General features: G+C 32.3%; 1 protein-coding gene across 3 annotated transcripts; it reads left to right on the top strand.

Annotated features, from left to right (window-relative positions):
- Positions 1-2,568: 2,568 nt before the first annotated feature.
- Positions 2,569-22,621, top strand: NRPD1A (nuclear RNA polymerase D1A). 3 transcript variants are annotated; one of them, XM_020360789.3, is made up of 18 exons: positions 2,570-2,770; positions 3,273-3,374; positions 3,489-3,533; positions 4,302-4,430; positions 4,725-4,845; positions 4,948-5,066; positions 7,016-7,057; positions 7,165-7,377; positions 10,661-10,816; positions 10,912-11,007; positions 11,110-13,388; positions 14,660-14,826; positions 15,274-15,533; positions 15,632-15,805; positions 15,907-16,044; positions 16,641-16,882; positions 19,819-19,930; positions 21,849-22,621. In XM_020360789.3, exons 4-18 carry the CDS (start codon positions 4,344-4,346, stop codon positions 22,041-22,043), a joined length of 4,401 nt encoding a protein of 1,466 aa, XP_020216378.2. In that variant the 5' UTR covers positions 2,570-2,770; positions 3,273-3,374; positions 3,489-3,533; positions 4,302-4,343; the 3' UTR covers positions 22,044-22,621. The 3 variants fall into 3 exon arrangements, with proteins under 3 accessions (XP_082922324.1, XP_020216378.2, XP_020216377.2); XM_020360788.3 differs by having other exon boundaries at positions 3,489-3,593; XM_083066198.1 differs by lacking the exon at positions 19,819-19,930 and having other exon boundaries at positions 2,569-2,770; positions 3,489-3,593.
- The last annotated feature ends 1,006 nt before the right edge of the window (positions 22,622-23,627 follow it).

Below are 23,627 nucleotides of genomic sequence, written 5' to 3'. Positions count from 1 at the left end.
AAATATATAAAATAAAGGGCAGAGGAGAAAAGAAAAAGGAAGAGAGAAAAAAAAGTAATACCTTTTTATGATGATGATGAAATAAAAATTAGATAATAGGAAAATGAGAGTTAGATTAAATAGAATGCGGAGAGATGTTATATATAAAAAGTAAAGGGAAAATATGATAGAACATGAAAGAATTAGTTTAGATCAAATTTTGTTGATCTAATTGTTGAATTATATCTCCATGCCTCATTGAATGTTTATTTCAAATTTTGTTAAAAATGAACAGAGGTAATCAAATTGTTCATAATTTAGTATAATTTAAAATTTATATATTATATTAATTTTGTTCTATATAGATGAAGTATCAAATCATCTTGGATTAATATAATATTTTATGTATGATCTAGGAGTATAAAACTTTCAATCTAACAATAAATTTTAAAAAATTCACACTTAATATAAAGTTATTGAGCCGTGTAATAGTATGTAAAAGTTATATTGGTGTCATTTGATCCCTTCTTTATATATATGTGTGTATTATATATATAGAAAGAGGATGAGGGATATACTTGCTTCAAAAGTAAGTTTACTTAGATTTATTTCACTCAAAAACTAATGTTTTTATATCAAATTTCAACAATCTAATTGCTAAATTAAAAGTTCTTAATGCATAAATTAAATTTTTAATTTTTTAACAAAATTTAAAACTATTTGATACTTTATTTTATTAATTCAAATTAACCAATAATTATAATGATGTGTTTGGATGAGAAATTTTAGAAATTCAAGAAAATTGAATTACTTTTATTTTAATTTTCATCGTTCTTCAAATATTTTATTTAGATAAACTAAACCCTAAAAATCTTAAATTTTAAATTCTTAATTTGGATACGGCAATTTGATTTTAACATAGGTAAAATTGATTTATATGCACACACATATTGAGATTTTAAGATTAAAAATTATAAAAATAAATACTATCCAATTTTTAATTGTTTAATAGTTTTGAAAATTAATATTATATAATATTTAATAATTAAAACAATTTTTAAATTTTTAATAACTAAAAATTATTGATATTATTTATGTCAACTTTGAAAAAGAGATGAGATATATTGGAGAAAAAGAAAAAATAAAAAAGAAAAGAGAAAATATAAAGAGGGAAAGATGAAGAGGAAATAGAAAATTGGGGGGGGGGGGGGTGGGGGGAGAGAAAGAGGGAGGAAAAAAAATAGATAAAAAAATAGGAGAAAAAAAAAAGGAAAGAAGAGAAAGAAGAGAACAAAGATAGAAAATAAAGTATGGGAGATGGAAGAAAGAGAAACAAAAGAAAATATGAGAGACAAAAGAGAGAATAATAAAATAAATGAATAATTTCAATTTTTACTCTTTTGAAAGAATTTTAAATTTTACTATTTTAAGAAATTTTACCAATGTTTAAATTTTAGATTCTTTAAAATTCTTTATTCAAATAAGACATTTCACTTCAAGGCATTTGAATTTTTTTTTTATAAATAAATTATTCCTTTTAAATTCCAGAACAAAACATATTATAAAAATATTTTATACGTTAATTTAAATTAATAAAATAAAATATCTAATAATTTTTAATTTTTTTTTAAATTTATAGGTTTGATTTATGCATTAAATTTTTAAATAAAAAAATTGAATTATTAAAATTTGATATAAAATATGAGTTAATAAATAAAGTAAGGCAATGTAAACTTACTTTCAAAATTATCGATAAAATTCAAGACTTATTCTTAAAATAAATGGATGTCTCATCTCTCTATATATTGGACCTATACTATGAGAATAACATTTTTACGTGAGAATGAAAACTATTACTCTCCATTGTTAGATTAAAATAAAGGGTCGGAATTAAAATATTCATTACAATATATCTTGGGTCTCACTTATTAAATTAATATTCTAATTTTTTCTAACTCACTCACCCTTTCATTATGGCTACAATCAATGTTGTTATACCTATTGCCAACGACACTAATAGAGATAGTACTAATAATAACAATGATAATAACAATACATGATAATTTTTATCTGTAATCCTTTAATCCAAGACACTTATTTTAATGCAAGTGTTGAGATATTATTACATAAAAATATTATTATTATAATATACATTTTTTTTCTCTCTATATATATATATATGCGTGTATTTGTATGTGTATAATTTTAATAAATATTAATAAAATTATTTTTATATTTTATTTTATAATTATTATTTTCTTAAAAATTGCATTTTTATAAAAAAAGACTATTATAAATTAAAGAAATTTGTTCATTTACCAAAATAAGATTAAAAATAATTGCGCAATAATATTAATATTTTATGTTACCACATACATAGATTAGTAGTTACTATCACGACTCTGAACTTCTTATTAATCTTTATGTAACAAATATTATGTGGTGGCATACATAAGTTAATGGACCACGGAGATTTTAGACTACATAATAATTTGTTCAACAACTTTAATAATTTATTGAATTAAAAAGGGTAAAGGCGTAAAATAAAAGCAAAGGCGAGGGTTATATATAACCTAGAGACATGAGCCATAAAAGCACAGTGACTAACCTTTTTCTCGCGGCCTGGGTCTCCACAAGTGCCTTCTGAGCTCGGCGTTTGTCTCGTGGTCACTCAGAAAGTGACCGGCGGCGTTTTATTTGGCTCTTCACGGCGCACTATCACACACTTCAATTCGCTTTTCCGTTGAGCATTGCTGCACCGAAGCTCACTTCACCAGTGGCTGCGTGCTTCGTAAGTCGATCATTCATTCCTTTCATTCATGCGAGTAACAGTCTCTCTCTCTTTCTCTTCTGTGATCGCTTTTCGACCGGTGAATCTTTTTCCTGTTTCCTGAAACTCTTTTATCGCTCTATTTGCGTGTGGCAAAATGCGCACGATTCTTTTGCTGCATGTTACATGATCGTGCTATTAGAGGGTTCCAGAATGGATTTGCGGCAATGTACCTTGACCTTTTCACTCATTACTAATAAATTTTGATGGTTCTATCCGTAACAAATCTCCTTTACTTAATAATCACTATTGCTCATAACCAGGTGTCTGTGTTTATGCGTGTTTCATTGGTAGCTTCGTTGTACCATCGTTGCTCCCTCATTTGATTACTGTATTCGGTTTACTGTTTTTGGCTGAATGGCATGTTCAATGTTCTTCATGACATTAATTTATTATATACTAAAGTGTTTTTTTGGCTTATTATATACTCATAGCTTTTTTGTTTTTTATTTTTTGTTTTCAGGTTATCTTGAAATTGTTTGAGCGTGAGACAAATTTCTTCGTCCATCTGTGGTGTTTACTGGAACGAACCAGGGAGCGCAGCTTATCACTGTGCTCCGTTCTGGTATTACCTCATATATTGTTGTTGCTCCATCATTCGTATCCGATTTAATGTTTTAGGGTGAATGACATGTTCAATGTTGCCCATGGCATTAAGTTAATATATACTTTTTTTCAGGTTATCTTGAAATTGTTCGAGTGCTAGACGAATTTCTTGGTACAGGTGTGGTGTTTTACTGGAACGACTGGGAGCACAGCTTATCACTGTGCCCAACCCTTTTTGGTATTAGTTCATATACTTTTGCTAAGGTCTTTTAGTATTGTTTTAAATTCAAACAATTATTGCCTCCCAAAGTTACAGTTTAAAATTCAATCAATTTGGAATTTTCCTGTCTTTATCTGCTCAAGGACATTTAACACATTACAGGGAATTTCTCTCTCAAGGAAATTCAGTGTGTCCTACATTAATGATTTTTCAATATGAATATATGTTTTCAGAAACCTTTCTATCAATAATTTGGTTCACCTTTGATATTTGATTTTTTGACTTGTATTTGGTAGGCATTGGGTGCACATCATACATGTCTTTTCAAATTTACTACCGAAAAAGTTGAGAAACTTCTTGGTTAAGCATTCATATGAGCTTATATGACTCAAATACAAGTCAATGCAACAGTAAAGTTAACTTGTTCAGTTTTATACTAACTGAAGCAAATTACTACTTCACACTTTCCAATTTTGTTTCCTCTTTTTATGTATTTTTGTTTTTTGCTTAATTGGCTTAATTTGTGGAATTTTGTTGAAAACTAAACGTAGGAATGTTGTGAAAAATGTATTTATATTCTGATTTAAATGTTTTATTTTTTTTAAGTTATCAAACATACAAGTTGAGGTTTAGACAGTATGGCTATGCATAATTTTACTCACTCAATCAGTCACTTTCTTTGATCTCATTCTGTTTATGCACTATAAATACTCTGCAAATGAACAGGCTACTTGAAAATTTCTTCGGAGTGCAAGGTTACCAAGTTCCATGGACGATGATCTTTTCCATAAGCACAAAGCGCCATCTGGTGTCATAAAAGCAATAAAGTTTGATGTCCTAACTAAAGAAGATATAGTTAAGTATATTCTTGATTTTATATCTATTTCAGCTTTTTAATTATTCTGTGTATTAGTTCACATTTACTTTAGTTGTGGAATTGGATCAAATGGTTATGATTTGCTGGGTTTAGGGTTTGTCACATTTACTTTGCGCTTGCTGGGTAACACTGTGTAGAGTGATTTATCAATTTTGTTTACCCGTTAAAAGATAAATCTATTCTACATAATGGATTACCAATCCAAATTCTCTTCTTATTGCCTTGTAATTTATTAACCACATATTAAATGTTAATTTGTTTTACATCTACAGGAGAAAATATCTGTTTTGGAGATAGAGGCAGTTGGTCAGGTCACTTGTTCAAGTTTGGGACTTCCAAATCAATCTGATGAGTGTGCAACATGTGGTTCGAAAGAGAAAAAAATGTGTGAAGGTGTGGATTAAGATATTATTTGGAAAACGTGTTTATGGATTCTGTTATGATGATTGTAAATTTATTAGAAAAGATGCCAAAAACATTAATATTTAATTTCAGGTCATTTTGGAATAATCAGATTTCCTTTTTCCATACTCCATCCATATTTTATGTCAGAGATTGCACAAATCTTGAACAGGATTTGCCCTGTTTGTAAATCTATTCGTCATGAATCCAAGGTCAGATATCTTTTACTTCTACCAAATACTTATATGCCTAGTTTGACTATTTATTTATTACAACTCAGATTTGGTTTTGGTCCACTGCTATGGCAAATAATTTCATAATATCTCCAATCCCTGTGGTGCAACCTCTTTAAAAGCTTGAAATGAAACCTCAGTACTAAACTGCTGTGCAATGATGTTTATTGCCATTGTAAACAATTTTCTATTGACAATGGACTGAATGTTATCTTATTAATGCGTGTTAGACACCTAATTACAGATGTTTTTATTTGATTTATTGTCTGTTTAAACATCTATAGACAGTTTCAGCCTCTAAAATGGTCATGCAAATAATTGCTATTTGCTCTGGAATAATGAGAGTTCACTTCAGCAAATGTGCATGCACAATTTCTCTTGGAGACTGATTTCCACTCTTTTTCCTTTCTATTTTGAGCGGGAGTTACATGTGGCATGTAAATTATTTATCTATCTAATGCAATTAATAGAAAATTTTAAATGAAGCACTCATATTCTTCAGGCATCAAAACGGTGGTTGAGTAATATTTTATGATACTAACCGGGTCAAGCATCAGGGCTTTAATTTAATGTTCAAAATACTTTTTAAGTATAGAACTTCATCTTTGACATTTATATCCAGAACTAAGTTTTGAATCAATATGGTACCTACCATCTGTTCTACTTCACTCTGCCTCTCGCTTTGTGAGAGAGGGAAAATGAACTATATTTGTTCTGTAAACAATATAATTTAAATGAACTAAAAGTTAAACTGTTTCTTTTTATTCATTCATTGAAAAAGTACCAAATTTAATGTTATTTTTTCATTTGTTTATTTTCTCTTTTGCATAACAAATAGTTTCCTTTACTGATTCACTTGTCTTGCCTTTTTTGTATATATGTAGCTCATGATTTTTTTAAAGGGTTTCTTTGTTGGATATACCAAAAGATCAAAGATTCCGTCATTATTAATCAGTCACTGTTTAGCCGCCCTTTGAACTTTATTAATTTGTTGAATAGTTAATTGTTCATAAACTTGAAATATTTTACCATTTCCTTATGTTTTTCTTCGGACCACAGATAATGAGGGAACAAAAAGGAACACGGGGAAGGGCGAGAAATTCCCTTACTTTGGAGTTTAAAAATAAATAAGGGAAATGGATTCAAGGGGTTTTGTTCCCCTTCAATTCTCCTCAATGACCCAATTTTTATTTCCCCAAAAATTGATAGAATAGAGGTACTAAAAATTGTAATCGAGTTAAAAATTAAAATTATTCTCTGATCCTTTATAATTTAACTCCAAACAATGGTGTAATGAAGTTATGTTTTGTTCCCTATCTTTCAAAGGGAATGTATGCTTGTTTCATTAATTTCCTTCCCTTCCTCACCCATCTGCACCTGTTATGTTATGTTCTGTTCCATTAATTGAAAAGTCCACCTTTAGAGTTAATCCAATAACCAGTTTAGCTTGAGTAAAGAAGACAACTGGGCATGAAAAAGAAATTTTGAAGTTTAGACCTTTCCTCTTGGTATGAGATGCTCAATTCTTGTTTGGGAACAACTCAACTTCTAACAATAGTAATTTATTTCAGAAGTTCTCTCGTTAAACTGGAAAACTGAGCAGTTATTTCTTCAAAATAAGTTAAAAAAAACAAACACACATTTAGATCATATGGCAACTTTTTAGGTTTTTTAAAATCTTTCCTATTTTTCCCAACTTTCTAAGTTACACCGTGTTCTAAAGTACAATCAGACATCATTTGAGAAATTCCACGTGCTGTATTACAATATGACATACCCGTGGTCTTCGCCTTCAACTAATCCAAGAAAATTTCTAACATTTATTTTCTTGGCATGTTTCATTCTTTCAGTTATATGTGTTGGCCTGTATGGGTTTTATTATTACTTATTATCTGCTGCCTTTTGATAGCTCCATTGTCTTCTTACAGGGTGCTAAATTAATCTTTGGTATTGGTTGCAAATATTGTTCTGTAAGTTTGTGGCTTCACCTTCATTGATTTGCTTCAAAGTAAATTTCCTTTTAACTTTTTTATTATGCTGTTGTTTTCCTTTATATGACAATTTGTGCATCAAACAGGGAAATGGTATGGGTCGATATCCAACAATGAAATTTAGAGTTTCCTCCAATGATCTCTTTAGAAGAACTGCAATTATTGTTGAAGCAAATGATAAGGCTTCAAAGAAGAGAACTTTAGGGCGAGGACTGCCTGCTGATTATTGGGATTTTATTCCTTATGATGCTCAACAAGAAGAAAGTTATGTAAATAGAAGGGTTTTATCACCTGGGCAGGTATTACTTCCCACTTTTGCATACTTTTTCCTGTTATATATAATTTTCTTTTGGATATGACAAATTTGCGCTATATCAAATTTTAATATAGTTTGCTAGAAGTTTACTAGTAATAGTATGCTCCATAATCTTATAATTATATCATGTTATATATGATTAAAGATGGGAATATGTTCTATTTTCAGCTTGACTGCTTATTATTGCCTCTAATGTCCATGCTGCTTCAAAGCTTAAATTTAGGTACTATAATTGTATAGAAATTGTTTGATCTGGATCATAAAGATATGCTTATATATTTGATCTTGAATAGGATTCAATTGCAAACAAAATAACGAAGACTTGCACTGAATTCAAACTTGTAATTTTTAGTTACTTGGTGTATGTATTGGTTAGCAATAAAGCACATTTAAAAATATACATATTAATGATTAATGGATTGATTGTCTTAGAATTAGCAAATTACATTATTGTTGTAAACTTGTAATTATTACATTGTTTATAAATATGTAGGTGCATGGTTTGATTAGACACAGATACCAGAACCTAATATGTTATGGTATCATTAGTCTAGGAAAATATCTTTACATAGCTGGCCCTGATTTCTCCAAACTAGGAGCCCTAACCCTAGTGAAACAGTAGCAATGCCTTTCCTTGGTCTGTTTTTTTTTTTTTTGCTGCACCACCAATTGTCGCTCTGCCACCAAAGACCAGGAGCAGATATTGCAACTTCCCTCCCACTGTTGGCCCATCCACTACAGTCACCTTACTGCTCTCTCCTTGTCGGTGTGTCTTCTCCATGCACTGCTAGCTTCCTGGTATGTGCATCCATCACCCTTTTCTAGTGGCCTTGTGTAGCTGGTGATCCTCCCCAGCCATTGTCCACTCTCCGGTGTGAACCTATTCCACCCTTTCTACACCCTACGACAGTATGTTCTCCTTGAGAGCAGGAACCACTTCTGATTCTTTTGTTGCAATTGGTTTTACCACTGTCCCTTCATTCCATGTGAGAAGTTGATGGGAGATGCTAATCATGCTAATTGGTCTGTTGCTGGCAGTCCAACTGTTCTAAGGACAAGGCTGGGAAAACCACTTGGTTAAACAAGCCCAAGATATTCCTACAATGGATCATGTTTGTTGGAAATAAATTGATGCTTCTCTCTGCAATGTGTTACAGTTCTTCTTTGATACCAGACCTAGGCTCAATATGACAATTTTTAGACATGCTGGGTAAGCTAGATAGTTGCATTATTGTTTTTGAAGCCCTTATGCCTTTTCATTGTTAATGTGGAACAGCACACCAAGCAATGCTGCAAATTTTTATGTTTCTTGCTCTTGTTGGGCTATCTTTTAAACTTTACTCAGTACGGAATCTAATTTTGTCCTGACCTTTAGTATCATCCTCTGTCGTTGTAAACTATGTTGTCAATAACGGTTGTAGCAGCCTCTATCGGGGCACGACCACTACAGTGATTCTGTTGCATAGTGTTTCAATGTTGAGACTGGAGTAGCTGGGAATTGGTGGTGTAGAGCGAGTCTGGGGCAACTTGCAAAATTTTGAAAATACTCTTACTTAATGAGGCTATTTTTGTATTTCACTTTGAGTTTTTTTGTGTTTTTTTTTCTCCCTTTGAGCATTTTCATCGACCTAGTGTGCATCGTTGATCCAACTCTCTTTCCGCTGCCCTATCTTCTTTGGTGGCTCTCCTGCATATTTGTCTTCTCTGATGACTCTATCTTCTTCTCCCAGCAACTCTCTGACAATTGAATCTTCTAAGAGGAAAGGGGGGCAGATCACCTAGCTGCTAGGGTCTTAGGGTGACATTGAACAAATTAGGGTTGGGAAAATTGGGCAATGGGCCCAAATATGTATATATATTTCTCCATTTTTGGTTTGGTTTGATGGGCCTAATTGAGATAAATTTTATTTTTATTTGTTTTTATTTTTAATTATTATAGTTCAGGGAACATTTTAAGTTACAATTAATTTAAGGCTTTAAACACTTTATTTCCTTGACTTTCTGTTTTAAGCTGTGAAGCCTACATACTCCAAAAATGGGAAAGTATCGGTGTTGTACGGGTGTCGGATACAAATACTCTTAGGATACCTCCTAATACGTAACCAAAAAGTATCCAATTTATTTTTTAATCTTTTTTCTCAGATACTTCTAGATAGTATATATGCATTTGAAAAGTTTCCACCTTGTCTTAAACTTTTTGTACAATCATGTTTTTTTGTGATGCTGTAAAAGGAATTGAAGTTCATAATCCTTTATTTATTATTTGAAGAAAAACAAAATGGATCCAAAAGGGTAGAATATTTGGTTTATGAGCATTTCAACCTTCAACTTTCGTCTATGAAAGATGAAGGGTATAAAAAATGAGAGGCTAGGTTGTGAGACACTGGTAGAGATATACATCATCCACTTGATGATGATATTAAACTTATTGAATTAGCAGAGTTGTTTCTTGATAAACCAAACTTTGAAACTATGTTTTTTCTAGATGATGGTAAAAGGGGAGTAGAGTGGTACAATTAGCATTAAACAGTAATTTAACAATGATGTTTTTGAGTCATAGGCTATTGTATAGAATCAATATTAGTTTTAAGTTCTACCAAAGATGTTTTTATCATTATTGTTAACTTCGCATGGGCAAAAGGAATATTTTTTGTTACGATCACAAATATTTTTGTGTAAATTGTAATAATCATAGTTATGAATTGATGTCTCTTTCTTTACCAATATTATATATCTATATAAATTTTTCTATAATATTTTATTAATGTATCCAAAACATATTGTATGCTAAATTTAAAAAAATTGTGTATCCATGTATCTATGTCGTATCGTACTCATGTCGTACTAAGTATCTAGACTTCATAGGTTTTATGTTTTATTTAAGTACTATGAATTTTTATTATTGAAAATGTTTAATGCATTAATTTTGAGCTATTTACTGTTTTTGAGCTTATGTGTATATATATATATATATATAATATTAGAATAGCGGTCATCCCGCTCTCCACTCTGCAGTTCGGGATTGACAACTATAATAGTATTAATAACATTATTGTGACCTTCCATTTCCTTAAATACTTTTTTTTTTGGATTGAATGGAAAACTAAGCCTGATTATTATCGTATTTCCCATTTCTTACAATTGGAAAACGAACACCCTTTTTTAAGGTCCCCAAGTTTGTTAGAGTCATTTCTATTACCTAGTCATGCTTTTTGGCTGGTGCTATACTGGTGTAAATTTTTTTTTTTTATCTTTTTTACTTTCAGGTTTTTTCTTTGTTGAAGGATGTCGATCAAAACATTATTGAAAAATATATTCCAAGAAAGAATTTGCTCTCTCTTGATTGCTTCCCGGTGACTCCAAATTGTCATCGGGTGACTGAAGTCCCTTATGCAATTTCCAATGGAAACCGATTGAGTTTTGTAAGTATATTACTTTTCTGCCTTTATGTTGTCACATGTAGTCCCTTGATATCCATGTTTTTTAAATGGTTCTTTATCTGCTTAAATACTTTTAGGATGACAGGACTCGATCTTGTAAGAAATTGGTTGATTTCAGGGGCACAACCAATGAATTAGGTTCACGTGTTTTGGACTGCCTGAGGATCTCTAAGGCAAGATGATCAGCTGTTTTTTATTTATTTTAATTTTGTTATCTTTTTGTCACATTGTCAAGGTTCTTCCCTTTTGCTCATGATTTTTCTTTTGAAATGCAGCTCAATCCTGATAAAACACCAACTAGTATTTTTGCTGATATCCAGCAAAGAAAGGTTGCAGAAAATGCTTTCAATTCTTCTGGTTTAAGATGGATAAAAGATGTGGTTCTTGGAAAACGCAATGATAGTACATTCCGTACTGTGGTTGTTGGTGATCCGGATCTTGAGCTTAGTGAAATTGGTATACCTTGTCAAATTGCCGAAAGTTTGCAGGTTTCTGAGTATGTGAACAGGCAGAATAAGGAAAAGCTGCTTTATTGTTGTGAGCTACGTTTGTTAGAGAAGGGACAGATAAATGTCAGCAGAAAGGGTAGTTCAGTTCTTCTATATAAAAAGGAAGATCTACAAGTCGGAGACATATTTTATAGGCCTCTTACTGATGGGGATAAAGTGCTCATAAATAGGCCCCCTTCCATACACCAACATTCTATGATTGCTCTCACAGTTAGGGTCCTTCCTATATCTTCTGTAGTGTGTATTAATCCACTCTGTTGTTCCCCACTGCGTGGGGATTTTGATGGTGATTGCCTTCATGGGTATATTCCACAATCAGTTAGTGCAAGAGTTGAACTTAATGAGCTGGTTGCTTTAGATAGGCAATTGATTAATGGGCAGAGTGGTAGAAATCTACTTTCTCTCTCTCAGGATAGTTTAACCGCCGCATATTTGCTAATGGAAGATGGGGTCCTTTTGAATGTTTACCAAATGCAGCAACTACAAATGTTTTGTAACAAAAGATTAACACCTCCTGCATTTGTAAAAGCTCCTTCATGCAATAGTGCATTTTGGAGTGGAAAGCAATTGTTCAGCATGCTCTTGCCTTCTGATTTTGACTACTCTTTTCCTTCAGATGGTGTTGTTGTGAGTGACGGGGAGCTTGTATCTTCTTCTGAGGCTTCTGGTTGGTTACGTGATTCTGATTGCAATGTTTTCCAGAGTCTTGTGGAACATTTTCAAGGGAAGACTCTGGACTTTTTGTATGCTGCGCAGAAAGTTCTCTGTGAGTGGCTGTCTATGACAGGTTTTAGTGTTTCACTCTCAGATTTGTACCTTTCTTCTGATTCCTATGCACGAAAAAACATGATGGAGGAAATCACTTATGGCATACAAGATGCAGAAAAGGCATGCAATTTCAAGCAGCTATTGTTGGAATATTATTGTGATTTTCTGTCAGGAAGTCTTCAAGAGAGTGAAAGTGCTATGACTGTTGATGCAGATCGTCTGAATTATGAAAGACAAATATCTGCTACTCTCAGTCAAGTGTCAGTTGATGCTTTTAGACAAGTTTTTCGCAATATTCAAAGTTTAGCTGATAAATATGGATGTAAGAACAATACTTTCCTTGCTATGATTAAGGCTGGAAGCAAAGGTAATTTGGTGAAATTAGTGCAACATTCCATGTGCCTTGGCCTGCAAAATTCTCTGGTTCGCTTGTCATACAGACTACCCCGTCATCTTTCATGTACTGCTTGGAATAGTCTAAAGGGGCTTGATTCACTCCAGTTGTTTTCTGGTACCCTTGAATCTGTTCAGTCTTACATTCCATATGCTGTGGTTGAAAGCTCATTTTTAACCGGGTTGAATCCACTTGAATGTTTCGTTCATTCAGTTACAAATCGTGATAGCTCTTTCAGTGACAATGCAGATCTTCCTGGAACATTGACGCGTAGACTTATGTTCTTCATGCGTGATTTGTATAATGCATACGATGGAACAGTAAGAAATTTGTATGGTAATCAACTAGTTCAGTTTTCTTATGATATTGAGGAGGAGTCTTCATGTGATGAAAGTTTCCAAGAGTACACTATTGGTGGTGAACCAGTTGGGGCACTTTCTGCTTGTGCGATTTCTGAAGCTGCATACAGTGCTTTGGGTCAACCAGTTAGTCTACTTGAAACATCGCCTTTACTAAATTTGAAAAATGTTCTGGAGTGTGGCTCAAGGAAAAAAAATGGTGACCAGACTGTATCTTTATTTTTGTCTGAGAAGCTTGGTAAACAGAGACATGGGTTTGAATATGCAGCTCTAGAAGTTAAGAATTATTTGGAAAGATTGTTGTTCTCAAGCATTGTTTCTTCGGTAATGATAATATTCACCCCACATGACAGAAGCAGCCTAGAAAAATACAGTCCTTGGGTCTGCCACTTTCATTTAGACAAGGAAATTGTAACGAGAAGAAAGTTGAAAGTGCATTCTATCATCGACTCTCTTTACCAGAGATATTACTCCCTGACAAAAGAATCAAAAGTTTATTTTACCAATTTGAAAATATCAAGCAAGTAAGTTTCATCTGTTATGGTTTTTCAAACAATAATTGTTGTTACTTGGGGAAATATTAGTTGTCCATGAATGCTATAAAAAATTGATGTTTTATATCATATCATACTGATTTCTACTACTGTCTTCTATTCAGAGTTCTATGTTTGTTTGCTGTGCTTGAAGGGCAAATGATATTTAACTATTAATACAGACAGTCAATAAACTTCATCTAGGCATGTTTTTCCTGTATATTTATTACGCCATGATTCCAGAATGTTTTTTGTTGCTTCAATTATTGCCACTTGTGTAATTGTATTTGCTTTTTGAATGTACCTTTTTCCTTACTGTTATCAACAGCACTTATCGACCCACCAAATTTTTATGCAATCCCTAATAGGCTAATACTTGCTATAATTTTGCCAAAGCCCTAATGTAGAACTGAAATCCTCTGACTTTGATACAATTATTAGAATTTGTTACAAAATTAAAGAGCTTTTCGGATAACAGAAAAAGTTGAGAATGGAGATTTGAAAATTAGAAATGAAGTTAGACAAATTAGATATTCTAAAACAATGATTCAGTATTGCACATCTTAGACTTTTTTATATTACTGGCAATTTTGATCAAGAAAGAAAAGTCTGATGCTGATTAAAATTTAAATAGATTATTATGTTGGGGAAAAACCAATTATGACTATAATTTTTTAGTCTCGTAAGAAATGAAAAAAATGGTTTTCTACATTTGGAAAAAAGTTTGTGAACTTTCTGTAAGCATAAATATATATAGCCTTAACAGAATGGCCAGAGCTGTTATTTTTATTGTAGCTGATTATGATGAATTTGCTATTCTTTTTACATTAAAGTTGCTTCTGCCAGTTTGCAAATGGTTGGACTGCTCTCTTCTCAAGAAGAGGAATACTGTGTTACAATTGTGTATAAGGAATACTAACGTTTCATGTCTTAATACCTACTGAAATGTAAAGGGTGCTAGATAGAAGTATGATACAGTTTAAATCTTTTACATTTATGTTGAAGGATTGGGTGACTTCCTAAATTGGTGTTTTTCACTACGATTTCATTATTGCTATGTTTTCTTTTTACGTTGAGGACCATGTTGAAGCTCTTGTCCAACCATCCCTTTTTAATTATCTTCTGTGCCTCAATGAGTCTCTTCTTCTGTACAATAGTTATAATAATACACAACTTGCATTATCTCTAACTTTTTCTGCAATAATTATCATTCTTGCTTGGAGCTTTACCAATCCCTACTAACTTGGACAATGAAATCTCAGGAAGTGTTCTGCTGATTCAATGGCTGAAGAAGGTGAAGACAATTCTATTGATAAAGAAGGTGATGATTGCATCACCGTCACAATTGTTGAAAACTCTAAGAATCCTATACAACTGGATTCGGTTCGAGACTCGGTGTTACCTTTTCTTTTAGGAACAGCTATAAAAGGTTGGTAGTAATTGTTTCAAGTGTTGATTTATATGTGAGCCTTTTAGAAATTACCTCGATGAGCAGATATATGGCTGGGGCATTTCTTAAGTTGTTGAAGTTCAGATTATGTTTTTGATGCATACATGACAGTTAAAGTTTTCTTTGTTACAAAAAAATTACACTTTCTTTGGCTTTTACAAATGTTTCTGGAGTTAAAAAGTGTTTTTTTAATCCTTTTCTTTTTTGGGGAATGGGATAAAAAGCATAGAGTTGTGAGAGCAAGATAGCTTTTAACCTAATCAGATTGCCAGGTCATAAAGAATGGTCTTTTTTTTTCCATATACAAATTTGATTTTTACTCCCGCTCTACTACATTTGGCTCAACATGCACTGATATGCATTGCTTGTTATGGTAAAATATTCTCATATTCAGTTATCATCACAAGTTCCTGAAATGTTCTTTAGGATTTCTGGACATCAAGAAGGTTGATATTCTCTGGAATAATATGTCAAAAGCAACAAATTCTTATCATAGTTCTTCTGGTGAACTGTACTTGAGGGTTACTATGTCCAGTGAGGGTAACAGTGGAAGATTCTGGGGTGTACTCAAAATTCACTGTCACAAGATAACACAGATAATTGACTGGACGCGAAGTCACCCAGACAACATAAATCATTTCTCATCAGCCTATGGAATTGATGCAGGGTGGCAATATTTTCTCAATGTGTGTATGATTAAAAACTTTCTATCCTTTGTTTTAGGTTCTAAATGAAATATATGGCCATGAATATTTAGTTTACTTGCTTATGGTTTTACATGCAGAGTTTGGCATCTGCAACATCTGATACTGGCAAGTCAATCCTTTGTAAGCATCTGTGTCTTGTTGCCAATAGTCTGTCAGCTAGTGGAGAGTTTGTGGGATTAAATGCTAAAGGCATGGCAAAGCAAAGAAAACATGCGTCTGTTTCATCACCATTTGTGCAAGCATGCTTTTCTGTCAGTTTTCACACTTATGATTCCAGTCAAATGCTTTATGATTTATCATGTGATAAGATTTTGCTCACCTATATAATTCATGTTATGGAATCTTGTTGCAGAATCCAGGTGGTTGCTTTATAAAAGCTGCCAAGTCTGGAGTCATGGATAATCTCCAGGGCAGCATAGATTCGTTTGCTTGGGGAAACTGTCCATCTATGGGGACAAGTGGACTGTTTGATATCGTATATTCTGAGAAGGTGAAGTTATTGGTTTTCTTATCTATTAAACTTCTTGCTTTTGTTCAAATTTAATGTGTGACAAATATGATTCCATTTTTTAAAGAACCTAAGAATGTACAAGTGCGTTTCAGTGCCCTAAAAGTGTCACCTTGTGTTTTTTAATAGAAAATTGATATGGCTTTCATGTACTGGTTATGAAACATTTCACTTCAGTTTCAAAACTGTTTACCAACTTTTCACAAGAATGCAGCTTCCTTCTTGTAGTTATTATTGGCTTTCATATAAACTTTTTCCCTGTTCAAGTGCAGACCTTTGTAACGCATACTTTAAACTGATTTCTAAGACACAAGATTGTTAACATGTATTGCTTTTGTGTCTCCAATTGTCATTTTTAATTTATACGTGCTATTTGGTTGTTCCTAGTAAATTTGCTTTGGTTATGATTTCTCTTGCAACAAAGCAAGTGCATAAGTGGTGAGATTTTTTTAGTGTGCTGATAAAGGATAGACTAGAAAAGTTTGAGGGTTGATATGGAGCAAATTTATCTTGTACATTGCAAGCTCTACACGTAATACTACTGCCATTTATAATAGTCTAACATTTGCTTTTATCAGGGACATGAGGTAGCTAAGTCTGCAGACGTATATGACCTTCTAGAAGCCAGTTTCGACAAGCTGAACAATAAGATTGGTACTCATTCTCTCAACTATTCATCTGACAAATGCGGTTCTGAATTTAGGCATAAAAATGGTTATGCCTTGAAAGAGAGAAAACAGTGGAAAAACGTTGTAAGAAATTTTGTGACGGTAAATGATATTCAGAAGCTGACTTCTGCATCGAGGTGCATATTGAACAAGTAAGATAATCTGCCTATAACCATTTTTCAGCTCTGATGTGATTTATGTTTTTAATGGTATATAGCGCTGCATATTCTATGTATGGCATTTACATTACCAAATATAGCATGCACTACTATTATATAATACAGCTGGAAGGTTGTATGTATTATTATGGATCTAAATTATACTTTTGGTTCTTTATCTTTTTGATTAGATTCATTTTGGTCCCTTATTTTTTTTAAATGTTCACTTTTGGTCCATTACTCACTAAATTTGAGATTTTTTTCCTTTTAAAACAATGATTATTTTCAATTTTGAGGCATGATTTTAAACCATTTTTTGACTGATTCAAGATTTTAAATTTGTCTAATTAGATTCACTTATATGAAAATTATTGAATTTAATTGAAGTTCAAACAAAAAAATGTTATAAACATGGTGAAAATCACATAAAAATAAGTCCAGAAAGCAACTGAAAAATATAAACAATAATAATAATTTCATACTATTTTTTAATTTCTTGTGTGATATATTTTTCATATGATTTTCACTATTAATTCCCTTTTGGATTTGAATTTTATAGCTTTCATAATTGATATAAGTAAACTTGATGCTACAAGTTTCATGTGTTAAATTGGTCATAAATTGAATCAAAATCGTGTTGCGAAATTGAAAATTAATATTGTTTTAATAGCACCAAATCAATTCAAATATAAAAGATAAAGAATTAAAATGAACATTTTAAGGGATAAAGAGCCAAAATGAATCTAAAAAATAAAATAAAGGATTAAAAGTATAATTTAGTCATTATTATGACATGGTAGTTTGTTGCAGTTAGGTACTTCCATGAAACTACTGCTTCTTCATATCATCATATAGCTGGAAGGTTGTATGTTTTATCATGCCATGGAAGTTTCTTGCATTTAGTTGCTTCCAAAAAATTACTTTCTTCAATTCTTCTTCATAATCATTTAATTATGTTTTCTTCTGTCTTTTTTATTTTTTTTATTATAGAATAGTTTTTCATTGAGCATAGTGAGTTAATGCTGCTTTGCCTTCCAGGGGAAGTTTTTATGGCACTGTGCCTGTTGTTTGAATGGAAGTATTTCGTTAGACTTGATAGGGATATAAAACTATCCTTGACACTCAACCTAGCTTTAACTTCTAGAAAATTGATTCTTAACTCATTTTTTATGTAGCTATTTCACTTTGTTTTAACAAGTATGACCAACTGCAACATTCTCCGAGATATTGCTATCAATTTATGTCAGTTATTTTCATAAGGAAATGAGTAAGACAGCAAATTAGTAACATGGATAATTTACTGAGGGAGTTATGAGTAATAGATTTTAGATTGGAAGAGAATAGAAAAACTTAAAAGTCTTAAACAATCAACAACAAAGCCTTATCCCCCCAATAGAAAACTTCAAATGGTTACAAATTTTTTTGTACAGTAGATGCAAACATATAACTGAACTTGATTTAATTTGGTGAGGTTTATTTATTTTAAATAACATGCATTCCTTGATACATTATTGTTCCTGCCTTTGGGGAGACTGCCAAGACAGTTCCATTTATTTATTTACTAGAGGGATTTCGTGCCTCTAATAATTACACACAAATAAATATTAAAAGTTTAGAAAGAATAAAAGAATATTTTTTTTTTTTACATTTTAAAGGGTATAATGGTCCACTAAAAAGTGGAGACCAAAGGGGTGGTTACCAAAATATATCCCCTTTATAATAAGTATAGATAAGTATAGATTCTGTTCCCACAAGGCTGTCCAATTTAAATTCTTCTCAACTCCTATTTAATTTGGATAGATTTAGGGGCAGGATATGCAATAATTTTTACAAATGGATTTTTCAAGGAGGTTTTTAGGGCTTGTTTAATTTGAGAAAACGTTTTTATTTTTTATCTTGTTTTCAATTTTAATTATAAATATGCCATCTTATTTCCATGACAAGTGCTAGGTGGATCATTTTTAGTGGATATAATAAGTATTTCAGGCTTTTTTTTACATGTACTTTTTTGAATATAAAGTGATATGCCCTTCATACCCCTCAACCATTTAACTCTGAAAGCACTGTTTCCTTCATCCTCCAAACCCTAACTCACTCCCCCATTTCCCTCACAAAACATTGCCCCAAACTAGCCACCAAGTCCATGACTTGCATCGTCGTGGAGGTCCTCCCCTCCCTATTGAGGTTCCAACTCAACATCGTCGACTTCATTTTGCTGTGCTTCAGAGTCGGAGCCTACATGGCCCACATGTGGATGCTGGGGTACACGAGTTTGAGGTTCAGGGTCTGATCTGCTTCATCACAGTGTTGATGGGGTTTATAGGGAAAAAATTTAAAATAATATATGTTGTAAAAAATTAAAATTGTTCATAATCGGTAAAAACAGTTGCAATGAATTCATCTGTACTGTTGAATTTTTTATTAAATCTGACGGTAAATATATTGTGGTTCACCTTAAACCACATTACCCAGTACAGTAGTTCCCTGTAGCCTGTGTTTATTTCCATTTTGCTTCTTTTTTTCTTTCAAATATTTATACAGAAAATAATAGAAAGTTATTTTCAATGCTTTTGATACAAAATTTGAATACAGAAAACATGACATTTTTGTATTGTAGTTAAATGTGAAAATAAAAACAAGAAGCATTTTCTCAAACTAAAAGGGCCTAGGTTTTACCTGTTTCCTGTTAAATTACTTTTTAGGTCACTATTGTTTTATTGAGTTTTCATACAAGTCTTTATATTTTTAAAAAAATTAATCGGGTCCCTTCTAAAAAAATTTCAGATTGTTGTCTAATTTCTGTATATTGTTGCCAAAATTGAGGGATATTTTTTTGGAGACAGTTTTGTTAGGTTGTCTAGGATTGTTTTCCGTGTTTGAGGACCTATGATTTGCAGAATAATTGTGAATTTTGGATGTTATCTATGTAGGTATTCGATTGATGACCTGCTAAGTGAGAGTGACAGGTCAATAATGCTAAGGGTTTTGCATTTTCATCCTCGTAGAAGTGAGAAGTTTGGCACTGGACCACAAGACATTAAGGTATGTGTGCTTGTGTGAAGGTGGCTTGGATGTGTGGTCAAAATTAATTTTGTTTCTTCATGCCAATGTGCTTTAACGCATGTATTGTGTGCTTGTATGAAGGTTTGGATGTGCAGTCAAAACTTTTATTGTGTTTGTTCTTGGTTCTTGCTAATGTGGTTAAGGGTAACACAATTTGTAGCGGACTTCAAATTTCAGAGTTTGGAAATTTTCTATATTTTATCTGAAGAAAATTGTTATCTCTATTTTCCAGTTAAATTTTTCCTTTGAAAAAGGTATTTTTATGAACATTTATACATCATTGAAAACAACAGTCAGTGAGGCCATGAAAACAAGCATGAGTTTGTCAAACACCCTTCCCTTGCCTCCCAAATGTTTTTTTCATTTTGCAATTTTCTCCTTTTCCCGACTAAATTTTGGTGCGATTAGCAATGATGCCATGGGTCAAACTCATGTAGCACTGGTTGATACCTATGCGGATATGATAATTACAGCCAGAGACTTTTGCAATTTTCTCCTTTTCCCTGCTAAATTTTGGTGCAATTAGCAATGATGCCATGGGTCAAACTCATGTAGCACTGGTTGATACCTATGCGGATATGATAATTACAGCCAGAGACTTATGCAATTTTCTCCTTTTTCCTGCTAAATTTTGGTGCGATTAGCAGTGATGCCATGGGTCAAACTCATGTAGCACTGGTCCATTTGGTGTTGATACCTATGTGCATATGATAATTATAGCAAGAGACTTTTCAAACCTATTTACATGACAGTTTCTTTTGAACATTATCACCTGATAGTTTTGTATACTAGCACAAAAGATTATCCGATATTTCTGTTCCTCCCTATTTCACCTAAAACTTCAGTTCTGCATATCTGTGATTTCACACTATGAACATGTTTTTTGGATACAAGCCTATAAGGACTTTTAAGAGTTTCTCTAGATTGTATTCAAACAGACTCTATGTTAACAATGCCTAATACCCCTGAAGAAAAAAAAAATTGAAGATGAAGTCATTGTTTTGAGTCTTATTGACCTTAAATTGCATGATAAGAATGGAACCTTTCTTTGCACATCTTGTTTGTTTAAGTGAAAACTGAAAAGGCTGGAGCTAATTATTTCACTTTTCTATTTGGGAAATTTCATTCCATAGTAGCACATTGTAGTTAATAGCATGCTATAGAGGTGCTATAGCTGAGCAGCCTCGACTGCTACGGGATTCAAATAGTTTGGCAGTTTTCAATACATCCATCATGGCCACAATAGTGGCCAAAGTAGTGGATTTTTGCATGCTATATCAGACTATCAGTGCTACCATGATATATAGGCTTCAAAATCCCATTTTTACCCTTGAAATAGTGTTGTTTAGTTTTTTATATCGCCCCCATTGTCATGTATTTTTTTGCATAAGAAACATAATAGGATTTGAAACTCTTATTTCTTCACCATTCACTCAAAAAGTTGCGTCCTGTTCCTTCACGCTTTACTGGACTACTTTTTTTCTCCCGTGTTCTGTTCTGTTCTGTCTTCTTCCTTTGGACTTGCCGGGTCAAATTTTGCAATTTTTATCTAATGTATTATGTTCTCATTTTATTAATTTTACCATTGTCTTTCAGTTTTGGACTTTATTACTCATAGAATTTGGGCTTGGCTTAACCCGTATCTCACAAAACAACGATCGACTAATATTTATAAGCTCTATTTAAACAATATCTCTTGTTGACATGGGGCTAAATACCACCGTGTCTGCAATTAAGGCAGCTCACATAGAGATCACACAACTATGGCAGGCTAGGGTTGACTACAATTAAGTCAACATTCCAACAATTTACTTCTTGAATTTCTTTAATGTTGGCGTCTTCTTTATTTTTCTGAGTACTATTTCTTCGTGTAATAACGTTTTCTTTCTATTCGCAGGTTGGGCGGCATCCTATATTTAAGGATAGCCGCTGCTTCCATATTGTACGAACTGATGGGACTGTTGAAGACTTTTCATACCGCAAATGCATTCTTGGGGCTCTAGAGATTGTTGATCCAAAAAAGTCAAAGATCCAGAAGAAAAAATGGTCGGGAGATGGTGACACACATGCTATATCTATGCATAATAAGTGACTGGCATTTAATCTGGTTACAGTTGGAAGGGTATTATAGTAGTGCCACAACTCTGCAATCACAAAAAGCAACGTTGTTTTTCCACCTTTGATTTAAAAGAATCGATGGTAGAGAACACTGTTCTCTTTGTGCGAGTTTAGAGTTTTGTCATTGGCATTACTTGGTGGAAATAATTTGCTGGCTTCTTTTGTTGTATTTTACTATCACAAAGCTAAACTGGGTGGTAGCTAACTCCAATGGATTTAACTCGTTTGATAGAGGCAGTGCAGTGCAGCAGCACACATTTTGAAGGAAAGTAGGAGATAAGACATAGCAGGGAGTATACAAGATGAAAGCAATGGTAGTACATTCTTTTTTAATATAACACTAGCTTTTTATAAACATGGCGCGGGTTCTTGCCGTTAGCTTCTTTTTGCTTCTTCCACTAATACTTTATTTGCCAACGATTACGTCACGCAAAGAAAGATCTAGTGGAAGCAGCAACGAGAAGCTTGTAAAGATTTATGCCCCAGACCATATGTTGTGTATTGATGAATATGTGGCAGTTAAATGTAAGATTTCTTTAGGTTCTGCCTTCAGTTGCCATGATTGTCTCCGTTTATCTCACGTACATATTGAATGCGATTTGTATATTTCTAGCATGTATTTCACTAAAGCATTACCATTGGATTCAAAATCTACGTTATGAATATCAGACCAAAAATTTACATGAACTTCTGTGTATACGCATGTTCTTCACTTAAGAATTAAAAATACCATTATATTCATGCAAATCATGCTTCTAGGGTTCTTTTATATTAAATATATTTGTATTGATCCTAAATGTATCATCTCTTTTTGGTAAAAAAAAAATGTATCAGTTTTTTCTTAAATTTATTCTACAGGTATTATTTCTTTATAATTTATGATCATTCACTATAAGTTAACTGTATGTCAGTGGGATTTTGCATGTTTTGCTGAAAATAGAATTTAGTAGCCTTCAATTTTTAAATATTTTATTATTTTATTAGTTCTTATATATTAATTTAAATATAATATAATATAATTAAAAAATTGTCATAATTATTTAAAAAATAATTAAGTAAATTAAATTTTGAAAAAAATGAGACGAGTTTTAATAGGTTTTCTGGTTTTAACATTGTTTTTTGGATAAGAATGTATACATTGTTATTGTCATGGCTTTGCCAATGTGATTTCCATTTTTTGATTGAGCCAATGTTATAATTAAGTGTTGTCATGGCTAAGAATTATTATCAGAAATTATATCTATTAGTTTTCTGTTTTTATCAATAATTTGACCTTACATTTTGTCCATGAATTTAATTATGGCATGGTCAATATAATTTTGACCTTGCAGTATGATCTTTCCGTCCACCGGCACTAAATACAAACGAAAAACCAAAGAAAAACTACTACTCTCTCAAGATGTGCTTTGCTGTATATAGCTTTAGAAAGGTATAATGAATGCAGCTACACCTAAATTTTGGAGGGATTTACTTCTGTCCTTGTGTAATGAACTTTCCGCATCATTTAATTTAGAAAAATGTTACTTAAGATTATTGAAAAGTGTTACATATTTATTGG

This window comes from Cajanus cajan, chromosome 11 (genome assembly GCF_000230855.2).
Source record: "Cajanus cajan strain Asha chromosome 11, NIPB_CcT2T_4, whole genome shotgun sequence".
Lineage (NCBI taxonomy): Eukaryota > Viridiplantae > Streptophyta > Magnoliopsida > Fabales > Fabaceae > Cajanus > Cajanus cajan.
Note: the sequence above shows the minus strand (reverse complement) of the source record. Positions and strands in the feature narration are given on the sequence as shown.